The 23108-nt window shown below is 39.6% G+C and overlaps 1 protein-coding gene across 2 annotated transcripts in view; it reads left to right on the plus strand.

Moving 5' to 3' along the window:
- The first annotated feature begins 4772 nt into the window (after positions 1-4772).
- The window catches only part of LOC109426452 (cholesterol transporter ABCA5-like), a 40865-nt gene continuing 22529 nt past the window's right edge, over positions 4773-23108 (plus strand). For both annotated transcript variants that reach the window (XR_009998656.1, XM_029875496.2), the window contains exons 1-2: positions 4773-5146; positions 5608-6036. Coding sequence is in view for 1 of the 2 variants with exons in the window: in XM_029875496.2 (XP_029731356.2) it covers positions 5752-6036 (285 nt within the window). In the remaining variant the exon portion in view is untranslated. The remainder of the gene's footprint in view (positions 5147-5607; positions 6037-23108) is intronic.

Here is a 23108-nt window from a genome sequence, read left to right on the forward strand (position 1 = left end):
GGTATTACATTATGTTCTATAGCTTTGCAAAAAGGTTATATACAGTCGAACCTCCATGAGTCCATGTTCCTTGACTCGATATCGACTCATGGAGGTAAATTTTTCCATACTAAAAAAAATATTTCTGGGTTACTATGATGGTCCCTCCAAAATGCCTCTAAAAGGATTTCTGTTCCACTACAAGATATTTCCATGAGCCGATGGTCCCTTCAATATCGACTCATGGAGGTTTTACTGTATCTAAAAGCAGTTCTGCCCTTTTGAAACATTGGTGCTGAAATGAAGTTGTTTTCTTTTGTTTTGAATTATTTACTTCGCCAGTCGGTTTGTTTTAGAGATTTCACACCTAGCCGTTAATTATGCTTGAACACTATTAAAGTTTATAGCACTGAATTGTTAACCCTTCGGCAGTTGCGTATTCGGTCAGCCTCAGCGACACCGCATTCACACTTTGTACCACAAGCGTGCTTTTATTCATGGTGCGTGTGGTATAGTCAGTAGGTACACAGATCGAAAAAAGAGTGTAAAATTCTGTGACATATGATGCACATGATTGGAGCGTGGGATATCACAGAAGTTTACATGACATATCATGTAGAAGTAATAAAATATCATGTAAACTTCCATCATTTCATTTATTTAGTTAACATCAAATGCATGATAATACTGAACCAACAATTTGCCGCCATAATACTCGATTTGCAGCTGCAGCTCTCCAACGTCGGTCACGCCCAACACTCGCCAGATCACGCTCCACCTGGTCCGCCCATCGTGCTCTCTGCGCTCCTTCTTGTACCAATCGGATGGTTAGCAAACACCAGCTTTGCAGGGTTGTTGTCCGTACGGTGAAGAACTGGTCAGTTGTCGACCGGTCGTCGATGAAACCGGCTTGGTAACTTCCCACGAACTCATTTACTTTAGGTGAAAGACGACGGAAGATGATCTGGAATAGCACTTTGTAGGCGGCATTCAAAATGGTACAATGATACATATTGCCCATTTTACTGGCATTTTACCAGGTTAGCTGGTATGTCTGAAACATACTGGAAAAACTTGTAATTAGAAGGCACGAAATGTTGCTAATTGGCAAATTGAGAGATGAAATTTGTGAAAAAAAATCGCGTTCTGGTGGGATTCGAACCCACGACTCCGTATTCGCTAGACCGGCGCTTTAACCAACTAAGCCACAGAACAGGTAATGGTTCTGCGGAATAGAAAGCCAAACTGACTCCGAAGCCGCACCGTGAACACTCCTATTTCACAAACTCATCTCTCTTTTCGGCTTAGATGCCAATCCACAACACACTCCTGTTTGTGCCCACTACCTACAAGTGCGAGCGAGTTATTTATATGAAGCCGAGACTTACTCTCGCACTCCGCATACCTAGCCACCAGGCAGTTTGTTTTGCTGGTGTCTAATTAGTATGCGTCGAGAGCTCGGCACGGTCGGACGCTCGGACGACCGAACTGCGCCAAGTGACGCAAGCAAGGGTACAATGATACATATTGCCCATTTTACTGGCATTTTACCAGGTTAGCTGGTATGTCTGAAACATTTTTTTCACAAATTTCATCTCTCAATTTGCCAATTAGCAACATTTCGTGCCTTCTAATTACAAGTTTTTCCAGTATGTTTCAGACATACCAGCTAACCTGGTAAAATGCCAGTAAAATGGGCAATATGTATCATTGTACCCTTGCTTGCGTCACTTGGCGCAGTTCAGTCGTCCGAGCGTCCGACCGTGCCGAGCTCTCGACGCATACTAATTAGACACCAGCAAAACAAACTGCCTGGTGGCTAGGTATGCGGAGTGCGAGAGTAAGTCTCGGCTTCATATAAATAACTCGCTCGCACTTGTAGGTAGTGGGCACAAACAGGAGTGTGTTGTGGATTGGCATCTAAGCCGAAAAGAGAGATGAGTTTGTGAAATAGGAGTGTTCACGGTGCGGCTTCGGAGTCAGTTTGGCTTTCTATTCCGCAGAACCATTACCTGTTCTGTGGCTTAGTTGGTTAAAGCGCCGGTCTAGCGAATACGGAGTCGTGGGTTCGAATCCCACCAGAACGCGATTTTTTTCACAAATTTCATCTCTCAATTTGCCAATTAGCAACATTTCGTGCCTTCTAATTACAAGTTTTTCCAGTATGTTTCAAAATGGTGATCGCTCGAAAGTTCTCACACATTAACTTTGTAACGTTTTGACGTTTTTCATCTTTTTAAGTAAAATAAAGTTTGAATTCAGTTTGATAAATTTGGATAAATCTGTTTTTTTTATTATTCTAAATTTCTATTTCAAAGTTCGTTTCTTTAAATATTTTAGTTAATTTGTAGCTTTTGACGTTTTTATCTTTTTTAAGTAAAATCTCGTTAATTAGATTCGTTGAATTGGGATTGGAGTTTGAACCGTTTCCTATAATAGAGATTATCCGTTTCATGTAAGGTTTGTGTCTAGGCTAAGCTAATGACGATTCATGTTATATGTATCTTATAGGACTTTTTCGATGGCGCTAAATAGTTTTACGGCCATGTGCGATTTGAATTTGGCGCACTTGTATATAATAGTTTTTAGATTCAATAGACGACTGCTTCAATAGCAGGAAATTTACTTGACTAGAGAAATCGACTTGACTCCATGACTTGATAGTTGAGTCGGCTGGAGAACAGAAGCGAGCTTCGGCGACCTTCTGCCAGTTTTAAGTTTTTGTTAAGTGACTTAAATTATGGTTTTTGTCGCCAGGGGCAGACGCTCTGTTCCCTGTGCGTTTAATTGTTGTTAAAAAAGCGTCCAAAAGACGCTTTTTATTTGGGGCTTTATGCCATTTTTTCCGTGCTCTACTGGTGCTCTTCCTCGCCCGCCAACGAATGGCAGTCAAACGGAGCAAAGGAAACATATCCGGCCTACCCGCGTGCGGTAGACGTACGTTCGGGCAGAGTACCGGACCGCCGACACCCTTCCTCCGCACCTTTAATTCGGCGAACAGTTGGAAGAGCCCACCGACGTCGTCGATTGGCCAAGAGAGCAACGCCAACGAATAAAACCTGCGCAGGTACGTTAATCATGGCCATGATCACACACACACACATACACACACACTTGACGAGCTTTGTGAAAGACAATATACATTCTAATGAATTCAATTGTTTGTTTTGTTCTGATGTTTTAATTTGAGTTAGTTTCTTCCCTTTTGACGATTATACAATAAATTCACTTCAAATACTTTCTTTCATTTACTTGTTGTTATTTATTCTGTTTGTTTCTTTTTGCGTAAATTTTCTGTTATTGGTTCAGTTTGTAAGTTTGAATAATAGATTTGGTACGTTCATGGGTTTTATTTCGGCCAGAGACCGTTCGAGAAGGCCCTTGAGGTAAGAGTCGTCGTATAGTCGGGCAAACCTTAAATTGAACCGGTGGTCTCTCGTTCGCGAGAGTGGCGCAAAAGCCACCGCGTTTTGACAATCTCTTGAGCAATTCGGCGAACGGTTACAACTTGTCGCCTTTCTTGTGGATGGGACAGATTATCCCTTCCTTCCATTCCTCCGGTAGCTGTTCGGTTTCCCAGATCTTGACTACTAACTGGTGCAGACAGGTGGCCAACTTTTCCGGGCCCATCTTGATGAGTTCTGCTGCGATACCGTCCTTACCAGCTGCTTTGTTGTTTTTGAGCTGGTGGATGGCATCCTTAACTTCTCTCAGCGTGGGAGTTGGTTCGTTCCCGTCCTCTGCTGCACTAACATAGTCATTTCCTCCGCTGCCTTGGTCCTCCGTGCCTACATTCTCTTCGCCATTCAGGTGCTCGTCGAAGTGCTGCTTCCACCTTTCGATCACCTCACGTTTGTCCGTCAGGAGACTCCCGTCCTTATCCCTGCAGATTTCGGCTTGCGGCACGTAGCCTTTGCGGGATGCGTTGAGCTTCTGGTAGAACTTACGTGTTTCTTGTGAACGGCACAGCAGTTCCATTTCCTCGCACTCCGCTTCTTCCAGGTGGCGCTTTTTCTCCCGGAAGAGACGGGTCTGCTGCTTCCGCTTCTGTCTATCGCTCCACATTCTGTCGGGTTCCATGCTGCAGCATTACCGCCCGCGCTGCATCCTTCTCCTCCAGAAACTTCCATCATATGTCATGTAATTCAGCATGACTCTGTTTGTTTACATGATATATAACACAAATTTACATGATATATCATGTAAACCATCATAACACTAAGTTTACATGACGTGTAAATCTCATTATTTTTATCTGTGTGCTCCCGGGTTAAGAGCTTGAATAAAGCACGTTAAATGCATCTCCAAGATGAACTTGAATAAAAAAAATACGCAAATTTGCTGTTTATAGTAATTTTAAGGAATTACCGTGCAAGACCATTTTTGAAAATATAAGTTCAATCTGAAATTAGATATGGCAAACAGCCCATAGTAATATACCGGCATTTTCAAACGACCATTCGATCAGAGTCGAAGACTGCTTGCATTAATTGTGGGCTTGTTGTGCACATGCGCATTTAAGTCTTTGTTCTTTACAAAGGAAATGGGGTGAACCGTCCGCGCCAAAATGTATGTCCCCTGTTTTACCCAGTCTATTGTACGTTGCCGTATAAATCTAGTTTGAAAAGAGCATTGATGATTTTAACATTAGTAACCATACAGAACTGGTGAATACATGTACTAAAATATTTGTGCAAAGCAAGTGTGAATCCAACATCGCCTCTCAATCGAAACTGTCATCCAAGTGGGCCACCCTCCAGGATCGTCTTGACAACGAACGCGTCGCTTCGCCTCATTTTACAGGATTCGCACGCCAGGATCCGGGGGGAGGTGGAAAACGCACCTTTATGGCGCTTCCATCGCATACCGGGCGCACCACAGGGAAGGGATCTGCCAAACGCCAGTAGTGCGGCGGCAGCGACAACCGACGGTGGTGTGTGAACAGTTTTGTAGCGAAAATGTTGTCCCGAAAAAGGTTGCCCGTGACAAGCTGGGGAGTCTGTTTTTAATCCGTTTTTTAACTGGTAAATTCTGGATCGAAAGTGCGCGCACTAATGTGGAACGTGTTCGGAGCTGAGCCGAGAGCAAGTGAAACGCACCCGCATGCCGTGATTGACGCGGTGATTTGAGGAAAATCTCTGCCCAGGCTACTGCGATCACAAAGAGGGTAGGATCCGGTTGCTCAAATGGCACTATGGCGTAGTGCGAAAAGCGGTCATAAAAAGCAATCCCGGCGGGTGGATTTACTAGTGATTGGTGGAGGTGGTGATTTAACGAGTGATTTTGTGAACTTGATGTGAAATCGGAGATTTTAAGGAGTTTTTCGCATGAAAATCCGGAAAATTTTGACATTTTGCGAAAAATCGATAATTTTTTCCATCCCTTTCGCGTGTGTTGGGGTGAGATTTTTATGGCACGCAACGGTATGGGTGGGGAAAATTTTATGGCACCGGGCGTCGCGTGTGTTGGTGGACTTCCAAGTGTTGGTGTGAAAAACGTAAACAAAAGCACGTGGTCTTGTTTTGATTCGGAAGCCGGTGGTTGCTTATTGTGATTGTATGCGTGAGAAAAAGCGATTTTTTCGTTTTGTTTTGACTAATTGTTTGTGTACATTTTTTATACTTGCAGCACAGCAACAAGCGAATCGCTTGCGTGGATTTCGAGCGCACGTTGCATATGATTTTAGCTGATATACGTAGACTTGCTTTTTTCTAAGGCTAGAGCTTGAAATAAGACCATCTCTGGGACGTAGCACCATAACTTTAGAGCATCATGGGAAAGGAATTGCTAAACGATAGCTCTTTTTGCCAACAGTTAGGAGCGACACTGGTTCGCAATTTTAAACTTAAAATTAGAGACTCCAGGAAAACTATAGCCGAAGTATTTCTGCCCCTGTACACACTGGGCACGCTGATCGTGCTGAAGATACTGATACCTAATCCTAATTTTCCCGCCATCACCGAACCGCGAGGAGCAGCGTCACTTTTCGAACATTTTCAGCACCACAAAGCCCACACCATCGCAGTACTGCCGCAGCCAAATTCAACCACGACGCAGGTAGGGTGATAATAATGATTCTGCCCAGCTCTAGTTTCACTGTTTTCTATTTATCGATCAAAAGACGTGGAAACCGATGACTTTCCACAATTCGAAAGATTGTCTAATTTGCAGCGCTAAGAATTTAAGCGATTGCGCGCCTATAGGGCACTGCACTATTTTGATCTCGTATGCGAGTTTGACGTTTCTTGGCCTTATTGTTTACAAAATTTCTGTAAGAGTGAAAGAGAAGGAAGTAATTACATGCAGTGCCCTATTGTATCAACCCAATAGGGTACTGCACTGTTTTGAATTTGTATGGGATTTTGACGTTTCTTGGCCTTGTTGTTTACAAAATTTCTGTAAGAGTGAAAGAGAGGGAAAGCATTTCATGCGGTGCCCTATAGCAACCTCGCGCAACCTACTCCTTCCATTGCTGTCACGTCTTTTAACGTGGATCAAATTGGGTGGAGTACTAGATCGCCTATAAACGATTTGAATGGATCATTGAAGCCGACTTTTCCGCTACTCACCGCATCAAAACAAAAGCGCCACCGTATATGGATGGTAACACAGTGACAGCAGTCGAGTTACGTCAAACACACAAGGCTACGGTGGCGCTATCTGTTCATGGGCCTTTTCATTTGACGTCTTAAATCAGCTGATTGTTCGGGCGTTTGACAGTTCTTCTATGAAGATGACACGTTCGTGTTAGCAGCTGTTGTTCAAGCTTTGTAAACAAATGCATGCACGGATCTGTCACATGAAAAGGCCTATTTCATATCGGTCGTTTTAGTTATTTTAGTGATCCATTACGTCATCAAAAAACTGTCAGATTTCGATTTCGGGAATATATCACCTTCTGTACACCGTGATTGCTGTTGGGGAATGTTCCTTGGAGCCCCGTGGTAATTTATTACATTCCAAAGCGGGAAATACCAGCGGGAGTTTTGCTTGCCAGCGGGAAAAGGCGTTTTGCTTGCTGCAATTTTCCAGCACCTGAAAGTTAACACTTTTTTCTATTCATTATTTGATTGGGAAATATTGATTTCATATTCATGTTGGCGCCAACAGTTCCAGTCTGTTAGGCAAGGGAGTGAACTACTTAGGCGAGGAGTCATGCCTCTCGTACCCCTACTCTTTTAGCCTGGAACGAAATCTTGGGGATCTATCGAACTTTTTATAGCAATGCTATGTATTTGAATGTTAACACTAGGTAAGATTCCTCCAGGAACTCTTTTTGAGATTCCTTCAGGGATTCCTCCTAGATTTTTTTTCCAAAAAATACTGCAGGAGTTCAACTAGCAATTCCTTCGGGAATTGTTTAGGGATTCCCCAAGGAATTCCTCCGGGCATTTTTTTTATGAATGATTCCTCCAGGCGTTCCTCCAGGTATTTTCCTAGTAATTCCCCAGAATTGGTACAGGGTTTTTTTCAGGAATTTCTCCAGGATTTCCTTCAGGACTTTCTCAGGGATTTCTACTAGGATTTTTCATGGGATTTCTTTAGGAATTCCTCCAGATATTTCTACAGGAACTACTCCAGGCATTTTCCAGTATTTTATCCAGGCAATCCTCCAGGAATTCTTCCAGAAGTTCCTCCAGGCATTATTCTAGGCATTTCTCCAAAAAAACCTCAAGGCATTTTTCCGAGAATTTCTCCACGAATTCCTCCCACAATTTCTCCAGTAATTCCTTCAGGCATTTTTCCAGTAGGTTTTACAGATATTCCTCCAGAAATAACTTCAAGAATTGCTACAGGAGTTTCTAAGATAAATTGCTCCAGGAATTCTCCCAGAAATTCCTCCAGGCAAGCTTCAAGACATTTCTCCAGCAATTCATCCAGGCATTTTCCTGGAATTTCTTCCAGGGATTTCTTCCAGGGATTTCTCAAGGAATTCCTCCAGTAATTTCTCCAAGAATTCCTCCAGGAATTCCTCCAGGCATTTCCCAGGCATTTCTCTATGATTTTTTCCAAGAATCCCTCCAGGATTTACTCCCTACCAGGATTTCTCTAAGCATTTTTTCAGTGATTTCTTTTAGGATTCCTCCATAAATTTCTCCAGGCATTTTCCGGAAATTTCTCCACAAATTGCTACAGGATTTTTTCCAGGATTTCCTTCAGGCCTTTTTCGGGGTTTACTACAGGGATTTCTACTAGGATTTCTTCTGGTATTCCTCTAGGAATTCCTCCTGGGATACCTCTAGAAATTTCTAAAGGCGTTCGTCCAGGCATTTTCCAGTTATTCCTCCAGAAATTACTACAGGAATTTATTCTCGAGGAATTTCCTCAAGGATTTCTCTAGGATTTCTCCTGGTATTCCCTTAGGAATTCCTCCTGGGATACCTCCAGAAATTCCTACTGGCATTCCTCCAGAAATTCTTCCAGGCACTCTTTCAGAAGTTCCTCCAGGCATTATTCTAGGCATTTCTCCAAAAAATCCTCATGGCATTTTTCCTGGAATTTCTCCACGAATTTCTCCAACAATTTCTCCAGTAATTCCTTCAGGCATTTTTCCTGGAATTACTTCAGGAGTTGCTACAGGAATTTCTCCAAGAATTGCTCCAGAAATTCTCCCAGAAGTTACTCCAAGAATTTCTCCAGACATTCTTCAAGGTATTTGTCCGGAAATTCATCCAGGCATTTTCCTTTAATTTCTCTAGAAATTCATCCAGGAATTCCTCCAGGCATTTCCCCAGGCATTGCTCCAGACCTTCCTCCAGGCGTTTCTCAAGGATATTTTTTTATCTATACCCGAGCAGAAGGGCATACCTTACAAATACCATGCGAAGAGCAACATGTGCTCTAATACCTAAAATTGTTATTGCAGCGTTATTGTACGAAATGTTATGAAAACATCACAATAACAGTTGGAGGTATTTGAGCAGAGTTTGGTATTGATGTAGTATTTGCTAGTTTAGCAGTGAAAATAACCAAAGAACAAGATTTGCTATTACATCATGAAGTCATCGAACATATGAAACATTTAATAACAAGAAATGTTATGAGTTTGTTATTCAATAACTTTGGAATAACAAATACAGCAATTGAAATTTTAGGTATGTATTGCTTTGGGAATTCCTCCTGGAAAACCTCCAGAAATTCTTCCAGGCATTTCTTTAGGTATTTCTCCAGACATATCTACAGGAACTACTCCAGTCATTTTCCAGTAATTTTTCTAGGTATTTGCGTTGCGTTGCGTTGCGTTGCGTGGTAACGGAGTAATTCGTAGATTGCATACTGAAAATTGTCATGCTAAAGCTTTAATACTCCTATTCCGATTGCTTATGAAATGCTATTTGGGAAGGAACAGCTATCCAATCAGAGGTTGAAGTAAAAAAGACATGAAAACTTCCATTGCCGGCCACGCCCATCTTCTCCGTTACGAGGATAGGAAAGGATGTGATGATATGGCACCTACTTTATGAAAGGCCAGCGACTCACCGGCGCCCCCATAGGTGTCAAGGAGTTGGATATTTGGAATGGGTTGATTTGGGAATCACTATAAGCGAGCGATAAGATTCAGATTGTGTAAGTGTATTTGAATTGATCATGTAGATGTGTTGATGGGAGTGTAAGTGATTTAGTATATTGTAACACCAACGTTGGGAGTGACGTAGCTAAGAAATTTTGTCACTCCATGGGCCTTTTTGCTTCCAGGGATGGGGCACAGGCATTTACACTGTGTCCTGGCTAACAAGCCTAGGCTTAAGCGCCATTGCTCGCTCTCTGAAACGATAAGAAACACGTTATGTGGAAGGGAAGAGATAGAAGGGAAGGGATAATATCTATTTATCGAGGTGCCAGCGACTCACCGACGCCCTCGTAAATAGAAAGGAGATAAGATTTTGGTAAGGGAATGGTCTGGAATTGGGTTATGTTGGACTTTGGATGGAATGTAATAAGCGAAAAATGAAGTTTTAAATACATCAATAAAAATAATTTACCCTTAACCGCTGAAATAGAAAGTATTAAGATTAAATTTTCAATCATGTCATTTTTATGACGTATTTGTGGCCCTTTAACTCCCTACTACCGAAGTGTGCTCTACAGCACCATAGAGTTTCTTCGAACTCGAAACAAACGAAATTAGATGAATATGATGCAAATGTTGCAAAACATGATTGTAAAATTACTTGGAAAACTTTAACGTTCACTACTTGTTCCTTTCCAGTAATTTTTCTAGGTATTTCTCCACAAATTGCTGCAGGAATTACTCAAGAAATGGTTACTAGAGTTTCTCCAAAAAATGCTCCAGGAATTCTCCCAGAAGTTACTCCTGGAATTCCCCTTGGCATTCCTCCAGAAATTCCTCCAGTCATTTCTTCAGGCATTCTTCGAGGAATTCCTCTAGGAATTTATCCAGAAATTCCTTCAGGAACTCCTCCAGGCATTTATTCAGGTATTTCTTCATATATTTCTCCAGGAAATCTTCCAGTAATTCCACCTGGCATTCCTCCAGGTATTTCTTCAGGCATTTTATCAGTGATTCAACCAGGACTTGCTTCAAGGATTCCCAAAGAGATTACTCCAGGAAATCCTTCAAGAATACCTCTAACCACTTGGTATTCCATTCCTCCAAGTATTTCTTCACGAATTCCTCTAGAGATTCCTTCATAAATTTCTTCAGGCATTCCTCCAAGAATCCTTCAACTGATTCCCACAGGGCATTCCTTCAGACATTCCTCCAGGTATTCCTCCACTTCCTGAGGCATTCATTCATCATATTGCTGAAATTTTAAGAAAATTTTTCAGGGATGCTTGCTTACAGGGACGGATCGTTGGCGCTATCCCAGCGCACCGAACTGAAATTCGCGGGAAACGAACGAAAAAAGGTCCATTACACCGGCGCACACAAGGGAAACGCGTCTCGCTTGCTCGAGTCTCTTTGTTGTAAACGATGCACACAGGCGACAGGTATTTCTTCAAAAAAGTCATTAAGGAATTGTTTCACAATTATCTCCAAGAAATCCTTTAGGAATTCATCCACGGAATTGTTCAGAAATCCATCGATTCTTAATTCCTTGAAGAACTCGTCCTGTGATTCTATTTTGTTAACCTTCAAGAAGTTATCTATGGGTTTCCTCACGAATTACTCCAAAGAATTGTTTTAGGACTTATCCTAGGGTTCCTACAGGAATTCCACCACGGAATTCCTTCTGAAATTTGTGTAGGGATTTATCCATAAATTTCTATTGGAATTTCTTGAAGAAGTTGCCTAAAAATTTTAGGGATTCCTTCTGAAATACGAAGAGTACTGAAAAAATCGAGTTTCAAAACGAGTTGCATATTAGTTATTTACAAAGTTGTATGCAATGATTTTTGTTATAATGCATCTGTTTTTCATTTTGCAATTCAGTCAGTGCGGAAAAGCTGGTCATTATTCTACCGAAATGAGTCATATAAAATAATAATTATGACGCTCAATTGCATAGAAGATATACGTTGATTTTTTCATTATACAACTCATTTGAAGGGAATAACAGCAGCATAATTAGCTGTGTTATTTGAGCAAAATAACTGAATAATAGAATCGATTATTTTTAAGTTATTAATATAACATATTATGTTATAAACTTGTCTGTCATAAGCGGCAAAATAACAAATATCATAACAAAAAAATGTTCCTGGAAAACCATTTGAATAACTTTTCTTGTTAGTTTCAATAACAACTTAATAACAGTGAATTCGGAAAATATTTCAATAACAAATTTTGATATCAATTTGTTATTGATAATAATTGAAGAACAAAATTTGTTATGATGTCTCCGGAAGTTATTCAAAAGAATCTGCCAAGAATTCTAATAATTGCTTAGCAGAACTGCTTTTGAAATTTCTAAGAAGATTCTGCAAGAGTTCTTTTGAAGACTTCTCGAAGGATTTATCGAAAGGCTCCTCCGGAACTTTTATGTGTTTTTCCGATTATTATTTAAGGAATTCTTCAGAGGATTTGTTTAGAAATTTCCTTCTCAACTGAATACAAAAATAAAACAAAACAAAGGCACAGGTCATATTTGTCGTATTGTTGCTTTGATTTCCAAACTTGTTACTGTTGTGCTATTGTTGATAAGTTGATCAACAGCAAAACAATAACAAAACATGTACTTCAACAAAATATCACGGTGCTTCAATTACCGTTATTATCAAAAAAAAATATACCATCAAAAGCTGAAACGCCATTTTCTTTCTTTATCATTCCTACACCTCTGGACAAATTTAAAAAAAAAATCGTTAGACGAAATTTTGAGTTACGCCCTTTTAGAGGGCCCAACCCCTAAAAAATCAGGGTTTCTATAGAAAAACATCATATTTCATAACGGAAGCATGCTTCTGTCAACAAAATTTGAAACGCCATTTTCTTTCTTTATCATCCCTACACCTCTGGACAAATTTCAAAAATAATCGTTAGACGAAATTCTGAGTTACGCCCTTTCAAAAAGCCCAACCCCTTAAAAGTCAGGGTTTCTATAGAAAATCATCATATTTCATAATAAAAGCATGCCTTGAAGTCCCAAATAATGAAATGTATCATAAATGATGCTACAATTTGATAATATGCACTAATATTGACGGCATTTTGTATAAAAATTAGCCATAACGCCAGTATAAGGAAAGTATTCTTTAACCTGTAGGATACGGACGTTGTTGGCTTCATTTACTATTATAGCCAGAACAATATACAATGAAAAACATAAACGACAGTTCATATACTTTTTCACTTATATAGTTAATGCACACCCATAAACTGAATTTCAAATAAATGTTGGTCAAATTCTTCAGTTACGCCCATTTGAAGGTTAAAAATACTTATAGTAGAATTATTATAAAATTTAGTTTCATTAAATCCTGTTTATTCTTCGGTAATGTAGTTTAGCAGTTAAATATAGAACTATCATTACAATTGATCATCTCAATCCTTATTTTTGTATGTTTATTAATTGAAAACGGCATTCACCAATAAAACTAACGAATGCAAAGGCGCATGTCGTCGCTTGGTTTATCTATAAAAAAGCAATACAAAAAACTTACGTCCCACGCTATGAATGGCAATTGATACAAAAATGATGGCCATTTTTTATACAAACATCAATACAAATAGCTAATACTAGCGCATAGTATCAAATTGTAGCATCATTTATGATACATTTTGTTATTTGGGACTTCAAGGCATGCTTTTATTATGAAATATGATGGTTTTCTATAGAAACCCTGATTTTTAGGGATTAGGCCCTTTAAAAGGGCGTAACTCAAAATTTCTTCTAACGATTATTTTTAAAATTTGTCCAGAGGTGTAGGAATGATAAAGAAAGAGAATGGCGTTTCAAATTTTGTTGACAGAAGCATGCTTCCGTTATGAAATATGATGTTTTTCTATAGAAACCCTGATTTTTTAGGGATTAGGCCCTTTAAAAAGGCGTAACTCAAAATTTCGTCTAACGATTTTTTTTTAAAATTGTCCAGAGGTGTAGGAATGATAAAGAAAGAAAATGGCGTTTCAGGTTTTGATGGTATATTTTTTTTATAATAACGGTAAATGAAGCACCGTGAATATGTTATTGAAATGTATTGTAGTGAATGTGTTTCAATAGCTTGATTATAACAATATGAAATTGTCCAACAAAATTTGTTATGTAAAAGCTATGCCTTGATAATTTAATAAAAACAAAACAAGATATTAAAACAGGTTATGTGATTTCGTAGTTATTAACCTTCGTCGTGCATTAGGGTCATTATGACCCAAAACGCGATTTCAAGCATTAATATCTCTTTTGTTAGTTAACTTATCGTAATGAAACTTCTTGACTTTTAATATTTTTCAGAAACGAGTCTTTTAAAAAAAAAAAAAATTTCTTAAGGTGAAACCAAAATGGCGCCACAAAAAAAGTTACGAATAATGCATTGGGGTCATTATGACCCAGAAAATCAAACTCTTGTAGAATGATGATTTTTTCACCAATTCAAATAACCAAAGTCTTATTTGATAGATAATTTCGTCAAGAATGTGTTGATATGTTGAAATAGTGGTTCCGGGAACATTGGCCACCGGGAATCTGCTACACAGGGCACCATGTCGGACATGTGGGATAGCACTACATTTTGCCAGTAGTTGTGGAATATCTCGCGTTCTGGACCACTTAGAAGGATACTGTCTTCGGCAAAGTTTCTCAGAAGACTAAGAGCTTTCACATAGGAAACAATTTAGTTCGAGAATCTCTCACTGCGTGGCGCTAGTGTTCTTAGGAGTTTCCAATTCAGTCTGAACGTCGTATATCTCGTGTTCTGGACCACTTAGAAGGATACTGTCTTCGGCAAAGTTTCTCAGAAGACTAAGAGCTTTCACATAGGAAACAATTTAGTTCGAGAATCACTCACTGCGTGGCGCTAGTGTTCCTATGCGCTTCCAGTTCAGTCTGAACGTCGTATATCTCGTGTTCTGGACCACCTAGAAGGATACTGTCTTCGGCAAAGTTGCTCAGAAGACTAAGAGTTTTCACATAGGAAACAATTTAGTTCGAGAATCTCTCACTGCGTGGCGCTAGTGTTCTTAGGAGTTTCCAATTCAGTCTGAACGTTGTATATCTCGTGTTCTGGACCACTTAGAAGGATACTGTCTTCGGCAAAGTTGCTCAGAAGACTAAAAGCTTTCACATAGGAAACAATTTAGTTCGAGAATCACTTACTGCGTGGCCCTAGTGTTCCTATGCGCTTCCAGTTCAGTCTGAACGTCGTATACCTCGCGTTCTGGACCATCTAGAAGGGTACTATCTTCGGCAAAGTTGCTCAGAAGACTAAGAGCTTTCACATAGGAAACAATTTAGTTCGAGAATCACTCACTGCGTGGCGCTAGTGTTCCTATGAGCTTCCAGTTCAGTCTGAACGTCGTATACCTCGCGTTCTGGACCATCTAGAAGGGTACTATCTTCGGCAAAGTTGCTCAGAAGACTAAGAGCTTTCACATAGGAAACAATTTAGTTCGAGAATCACTCACTGCGTGGCGCTAGTGTTCTTAGGGGTTTCCAGCCCAGTCTGAACGTCGTATACCTCGTGTTCTGGACCACCTAGAAGGATACTGTCTACGGCAAAGTTGCTCAGAAGACTAAGAGCTTTCACATAGGAAACAATTTAGTTCGAGAATCACTCACTGCGTGGCGCTAGTGTTCTTAGGGGTTTCCAGCCCAGTCTGAACGTCGTATATATCGTGTTCTGGACCACTTAGAAGGATACTGTCTTCGGCAAAGTTGCTCAGTAGACTAAGAGCTTTCACATAGGAAACAATTTAGTTCGAGAATCACTCACTGCGTGGCGCTAGTGTTCCTATGAGCTTCCAGTTCAGTCTGAACGTCGTATATCTCGTGTTCTGGACCACCTAGAAGGATACTGCCTTCGGCAAAGCTACTCAGAAGACTAAGAGCTTTCACATAGAAAACAATTTAGTACGAAAATCACTCACTGCGTGGCGCTAGTGTTCTTAGGAGCTTCCAGTTCAATCTGAACGTCGTATATCTCGTGTTCTGGGCCACCTAGAAGGATACTGTCTTTGGCAAAGTTGCCCAGAAGACTAAGAGCTTTCACATAGGAAACAATTTAGTTCGAGAATCACTCACTGCGTGGCGCTAGTGTTCTAAGGTGCTTCAGCTCAGTCTGAACGTCGTATATCTCGCGTTCTAGATCACCTAGAAGGATACTGTCTTCGGCAAAGTTGCTCAGAGGACTAAGAGCTTTCACTTAGAAAACAATTTAGTTCGAGAATCACTCACTGCTGGCGCTAGTGTTCTTTGGAGCTTCCAGTTCAGTCTGAACGTCGTACATCTCGTGTTCTTGACCTTTTAGAAAGATACTGCCTTCGGCAAAGTTGTTCATAACACTGAAAGTTTTTACATAGGAAACAATTTAGTACGAAAATCATTCACTGCGTGGCGCTAGTGTTCTTAGGAGCTTCCACTTCAATCTGAACGTCGTATATCTCGTGTTCTGGACCACTTAGAAGGATACTGTCTTCGGCAAAGTTGCTCAGAAGACTAAAAGCTTTCACATAGGAAACAATTTAGTTCGAGAATCACTCACTGCGTGGCGCTAGTGTTCCTATGAGCTTCCAGTTCAGTCTGAACGTCGTATATCTCGCGTTCTGGACCACCTAGAAGGGTACTATCTTCGGCAAAAATGCTCAGAAGACTAAGAGCTTTCACATAGGAAACAATTTAGTTCGAGAATCACTCACTGCGTGGCGCTAGTGTTCCTATGAGCTTCCAGTTCAGTCTGAACGTCGTATATCTCGTGTTCTGGACCACCTAGAAGGATACTGCCTTCGGCAAAGTTACTCAGAAGACTAAGAGCTTTCACATAGAAAACAATTTAGTACGAAAATCACTCACTACGTGGCGCTAGTGTTCTTAGGAGCTTCCAGTTCAATCTGAACGTCGTATATCTCGTGTTCTGGACCACCTAGAAGGATACTGTCTTTGGCAAAGTTGCTCAGTAGACTAAGAGCTTTCATATAGGAAACAATTTAGTTCGAAAACTACTCACTGCGTGGTGCTAGTGTTCTAAGGTGCTTCAGCTCAGTCTGAACGTCGAATATCTCGCGTTCTAGATCACCTAGAAGGATACTGTCTTCGGCAAAGTTGCTCAGAAGACTAAGAGCTTTCACTTAGAAAACAATTTAGTTCGAGAATCACTCACTGCTGGCGCTAGTGTTCTTAGGAGCTTCCAGTTCAGCCTGAACGTCGTATATCTCGTGTTCTTGACCTTTTAGAAGGATACTGCCTCCGGCAAAGTTGTTCAGAAGACTAAAAGCTTTTACATAGGAAACAATTTAGTTCGAAAATCACTCACTGCGTGGCGCGAGTGTTCTTAGCAGCTTCTAGTTCAGTCTGAACGTCGTATATCTTGCGCTCTTGATCACTTAGAAGGATACTGCCTTCGGTAAAGTTGCTCAAAAGACTTAGAGTTTTCATGATGTGATGCTACACACCAAGACGCTTTCAGCCAAATTTTGCTGAGCTTAACGAATAAGCTTTTTATGTTGAACTTTCGGCAAAATTTGCTGAGTTACAGCAAAACGTTGATGGTGATCAGTAGATTTGCCTGAACAAATCAGCAAACCTTGCTGTATTTTCACAAATATTTTGCTAAAACTTTCAACTCGGCAAATTTCAGGAAAAAATATTTGGGGTGTATTGTTCTTAGAAGCTGGTAATCGTTGTATATCCATGTTACTATGTTTGTAAAACCTTCCTAGAAGAAAAGAAGCTTTCACATTGAAAGTTTATTTCAAAATTCGCTCACAACGTGGTAGTTGTGTCCTTTGGAGCTGTCAGTTTAATCTCGGTGTCAAGTAGTTTATTCTTTTTTTTTCAGTTATAATTTTGGATATCTGTGCAGCAATCCAAAACAATCAAAATTTCTTTGAAAATCGGTTCTAAAATCACTTTGAAAGTTCCTTCGGGAATTTGTTTGGGATTTTTTAAACCTGCTACATTATGATCTTGTACCTACTTTTCGAACCCTCTAAGCAGAGTACCCTCTACGAATAAGTGATGTCAAAGGATAAGCAAAATAGGGTGGGATTAAAAGGTACAAAACTGATTACACTCATTCGTAGCCTGCTAAATTATTTTTGGAATTTGTTTGCCAATTCTTTTGAAAACTGTCTGAGCGACAATTGAACTCGCAATTTCTTTGGTGAAAGTTTTCAATGTTTTTTTTAGGAACTTATGTAACAAATGCTTTTGCAATGACTTTGTGGTCTTCTTTAGAAATTTCTTCTGCAGAAATTTCTTTGGGGATCCCGTCTGAATATTCTTTTTGTTTTTTTTTTACAATTTGTTTGGAAAAGCCTCTGCTTATTACTTTGGGAATATTTTCAACATTCTTTTGGAAACATATTTGCCAATTCTTACTGATTCGGTATTTCCTTTGCAAATCGGTTTGGTGAATTTCTTAAAAGTAACCCTGTGAAAACATTTCGCATTTCCTTTTGGCGGAATTTCTTCAGCAAATTCATTGAAAATCCTTTCAGCAATTTTTTTTGCATTTGATCTAAAACTTCATATAAGTTTTTTTTTGGGTTTTCTATTTCGGCAATTCTTTGGAATTTTGTACGATAAATCTTTTGGAAATTTCTCAGCAGTAATATTGGAAATTTTTTGAAGTTATTATTTTTGAAAATACACACAGCATAACTGTGGGGTTCGTGATCGTACTGTTAGTAACGCAAGCCTTTTAGGCTATTGTAAACTACGGATTGTGGGTTCGATTCCCATTCCGGTCGAGAGAAAAATTTCGCCAAACGGAAAATTCTTCATTGGGGCTGTCCATAAACCACGTGGTCATTTTTTTGGGACTTTTCACCCCCCCCCCCCGTGGTCATTAGTCCATACAATTTGTTTTATTTGTCCATACAAAATGGTCATTGGCCGAACCACCCCAGCCCCCCCCAGCCCCATTGAACCACTACATGTATTACAGTTTTACATGTTATCCGTTGTCTAGTGTAAGTTATATTCAGTCTGTGGTCTTTGGCTGAAGACGGTGTGCAAATTTATCAGGCAACTCTTACGGGATTTCCTTTATCAATTTCTTTGGAAGTTTTTTTTTATCCCCGAATAACGGGATTTTCTGCCGTAGGCAGGTTCATCCCGGCTTTCTTTGGAAGTTTCATCTGCAATCCCTTTGGAAATTTAACTGGCAATTTGTTTTGCAATTCTTTCGACAGCTCTGTGCAATTTAATTTTTAAAAAATTCTTCAGTATTCTTTCAGCATTGGAAATTCCTTTAGAAAATCCTTACAGAATTTCGTTTGTTATTACTTTGGAAATTCAATCAGATACTCCTTACGAATTGAAAAAAATACAATGGTGTGGCCGGAGAAAATCTTATCGAAATTACCTAAATAATTTCCAATAATCAAGGTGTTTTCAAGAAGTTCATCAAAAATCAAGAAGTTCTAGAAAAAAATCAGAATGTTTCAAAAAGCAATTTCCAAAAACGTTTGAATGTTGAAATAGTTGAAGGCACCCTCAAGAAATTACCGAATGACTTTCCAAAGGAATTGCTACTGAAATTTCACAAGGAAATCCTGAAGTAAATTCCGAAGCAGAAGATATTTCCAAAAAGAATACCAAATAAGCTGTCGAAGGCACTTCCGAAAGCATTGCAAAAGAAGTTTCCAAATAATCTTGATGTAATTTCACGATCATTTTCAAAGGAATTACTGTGTGATTTTTAAAGAAATTGAAGAACAAATTACCAAAGGAATTGCTAGGTAATATCACAATTAATTTGCCGACGAAACTGCAGAAAGGAATCAATAAGAAATTTCAGGAAGACATTTTAAAAGTATTTATCAAAAAAATTCTCAAAGGAATTTTTCAATGAATTTTCATTCTAATTGCAGAACAAATACTCAAACAAAATATGTATTGAAAAATGAAAGCAAAAATAATAACAAAGAATTTGCGGAGAGAACTATTGAAGGAATTGTCGAAGCAATCAAATAAGTACAAAAAATATCAAAGAGTTTTCTGAATGATTGCCAACAAAGTTTAGAAGAATTTTCCGAAGGTGTTACCAAAGAAATAAAAAAAAACAATTCTTAAAAATACTTTCCGAAGATAAAAAAATTAAAACATTAAAAAAATATGAATATATTTTTAAATGAAATGCAAAATGGTTTTCCAAAGCAATTGTCAAAAATGCCGAAAGTGTTTTCAAAGGAATTATTGAAAAGTTCCAAAATAACTGCCGGAAAACTTTTTATCAATTGTCTAGGAAATTTTAATAGTAGATCCCCAAAGAGATTTCTTGAAAACCTCCTATACAAATTAAAAAGCTTTTATTCTTCTAAGCAAATCTTCTGAAACCTGTATTTTTTTAAATGGTTCAAAACGCGAAATGTAGGACGCTTAGACCAAACTCGTAGCTTATTATAGAACTTAATCAATATAGTGATTAAATCTCGAACTTAATTGTTGTCTTGAAGGAAGTCGTCTCAGCAACGTTTTTAAAACGGCATTCTTTCGAGTGGTCCAAAATGCGGGATAAATGACGACTAGACTATATATGAAAGCTCTAAGTCTTCTGGGAAATTCTGTCAAAGAGAGTGTCCTTCGTAGTGGTCCAGAGCGTGATATATACAAAGTTTAAACCAAAAAATTCCACGTAGTGAGAGGATCTCGAACTGGAATGATTTCAATGTGAAAGTTTTTAGTCTTATGGGCAAAAACATATCCTTCAAAGTGGTCTAGATTGCGAGATATACTACGTTTAGACATAACTGGATACCCCAAGAACACTAGCGTCACGTAGTGAGTAGCTTGAACTAAATTGTGCCTTATGTGAAAACGCAACTTTGTCAAAGACAGTATCCTTCTAAGTGGGTGAAGTCAGGAAATTCAGTTTGTTTTCCATGTGAAAGCTTTCAGTGTTCTGAGTAACTTTGCCGAAGACAGTATCCACCTAGGTGGTTTAGAAAGTTTAGAACAAACTAAAAGCTTAGAAAAGTACTAGTGTCACGTAGTGAGTAATTTTCGAACTAAACCATTCTCTATGTGAAAGCCTTCAATCTTATGTGCACCCATGCCGTATCCTTCTAAGTGGTTCAAAACGCGAGATTCACGACGCCACAGACTACTAGCGCCACAGAGTGAGCGATTTTTGAACTAAATTGTTTTATATGCGGAAGCTCTTAGTCTTCTGATCAGTTTTTCCCAAGACAGTATTCCCTTCTAAGTGGTTCAGATCGCGAGATAGGGTGCGGGTACCGGTTTTGGCCAGTCTAAGAGAAATCATTTTTATAAAAATAACCAATAATCCTATGAAAACAACCAATGTGTCAAATGAAAGGTTTCAATCTATATTTTGAAGGAAAAATGCAAAAATCAAACCAATACTTGATTTTTTAATTAAAAGTGGCACTGGCCAAAATAGAAGCTCTGCCGCAGTTTTGGCCATATTCTTAAGTTTGGTTTCTATTTTGGCCAATCACGTGTATTTCTTATGGGAGTGGCCAAATTAGAAGCACCCTGGCCAAAATAGATATATGGGTGCTGATTTTTTAAGGAAATATATTTTTTTCTTCCAGTTTTTAATCAAAATGTGTGGTTTTCACAGATGTAATCATCATATTGTATTAGGATCTACTAGTAAAAAATAAATTTATGCCGAATTAGAACGCAACAGGCTCAATATCGCACTATGGCCAAAACTCCGGACTGGCCAAAACTGAAGCTTCTACCCTATACGATGTCCAGACTGAACTGGAATCTCCCAAAAGCACTAGCGCCACATAGCGAGTGATTCTCGAACTAAATTGTATTCTATGTGAAAGCTCTCAGTCTTCTGAATAACTTTTCTCAAGATATACGACGTTCAGACTAAACTTGAAGCTCCTAAGAGCACTAGAACTACATTGTTTTCTATTTGAAAGCTTTCAGTCTGCTGAGTGACTTTCCGCAAGACAGTATCCTTCTAGGTGGTCCAGAACACGAGATATACGACGTTCAGACTGAACTGGAAGCTCCTAAAAACACTAGCGCCACGCAGTGAGAGATTCTCGAACTAAATTGTTTCCTATATGAAAGCTAATAGTCTACTTAGTAACTTTGCCGAAGGCAGTATCCTTCTAAGTGGTCCAGAACACGAGATATACGACGTTTAGATTGAACTGGAAGCTCCTAAGAACACTAACGCCACGCAGTGAGTGATTCTCGAACTAAATTGTTTCCTATGTGAAAGCTCTTAGTTTTATGAGCAACTTTGCCGAAGGCAGTATCCTTCTAAGTGGTCCAGAACACGAGATATACGACGTTCAGACTGAACTGGAAGCTCATAGGAACACTAGGCCACGCAGTGAGTGATTCTCGAACTAAATTGTTTCCTATGTGAAAGCTCTTAGTCTACTGAGCAACTTTGCCGAAGACAGTATCCTTCTAAGTGGTCCAGAACACGAGATTTACGACGTTCAGACTGGACTGGAAGCTCCTAAGAACACTAGCGCCACGCAGTGAGTGATTCTCGAACTAAATTGTTTCCTATGTGAAAGCTCTTAGTCTACTGAGCAACTTTGCCGAAGACAGTATCCTTCTAAGTAGTCCAGAACACGAGATATTCGACGTTCAGACTGGACTGGAAGCTCCTAAGAACACTAGCGCCACGCAGTGAGTGATTCTCGAACTAAATTGTTTCCTATGTGAAAGCTCTTAGTCTTCTGAGTAGCTTTTCCGAAGACAGTCTCCTTCTAGGTGGACCAGAACACGAGATATACGACGTTCCGATTGAACTGGAAGCTCTTAAGAACACTAGCGCCACGTAGTGAGTGATTTTCGAACTAAATTGTTTTTTACGTAAGAGCTCTTAGTCTTCTGAGCAACTTTGCCGAAGGCAGTATCCTTCTAGGTGGTCCAGAACACGAGATATACGACGTTTAGATTGAACTGGAAGCTCCTAAGAACACTAGCGCCACGCAGTGAGTGATTCTCGAACTAAATTGTTTCCTATGTGAAAGCCTTTAGTCTTCTGAGCAACTTTGCCGAAGACAGTATCCTTCTAAGTGGTCCAGAACACGAGATATACGACGTTCAGACTGAATTGGAAACTCCTAAGAACACTAGCGCCACGCAGTGAGAGATTCTCGAACTAAATTGTTTCCTATGTGAAAGCTCTTAGTCTTCTGAGCAACTTTGCCGAAGACAGTATCCTTCTAGGTGGTCCAGAACACGAGATATTCGACGTTCAGACTGGACTGGAAGCTCCTAAGAACACTAGCGCCACGCAGTGAGAGATTCTCGAACTAAATTGTTTCCTATGTGAAAGCTCTTAGTCTTCTGAGTAGCTTTTCCGAAGACAGTCTCCTTCTAGGTGGACCAGAACACGAGATATACGACGTTCCGATTGAACTGGAAGCTCTTAAGAACACTAGCGCCACGTAGTGAGTGATTTTCGAACTAAATTGTTTTTTACGTAAGAGCTCTTAGTCTTCTGAGCAACTTTGCCGAAGGCAGTATCCTTCTAGGTGGTCCAGAACACGAGATATACGACGTTTAGATTGAACTGGAAGCTCCTAAGAACACTAGCGCCACGCAGTGAGTGATTCT

The sequence above is a fragment of the Aedes albopictus genome, chromosome 3, assembly GCF_035046485.1.
Source record: "Aedes albopictus strain Foshan chromosome 3, AalbF5, whole genome shotgun sequence".
NCBI lineage: Eukaryota > Metazoa > Arthropoda > Insecta > Diptera > Culicidae > Aedes > Aedes albopictus.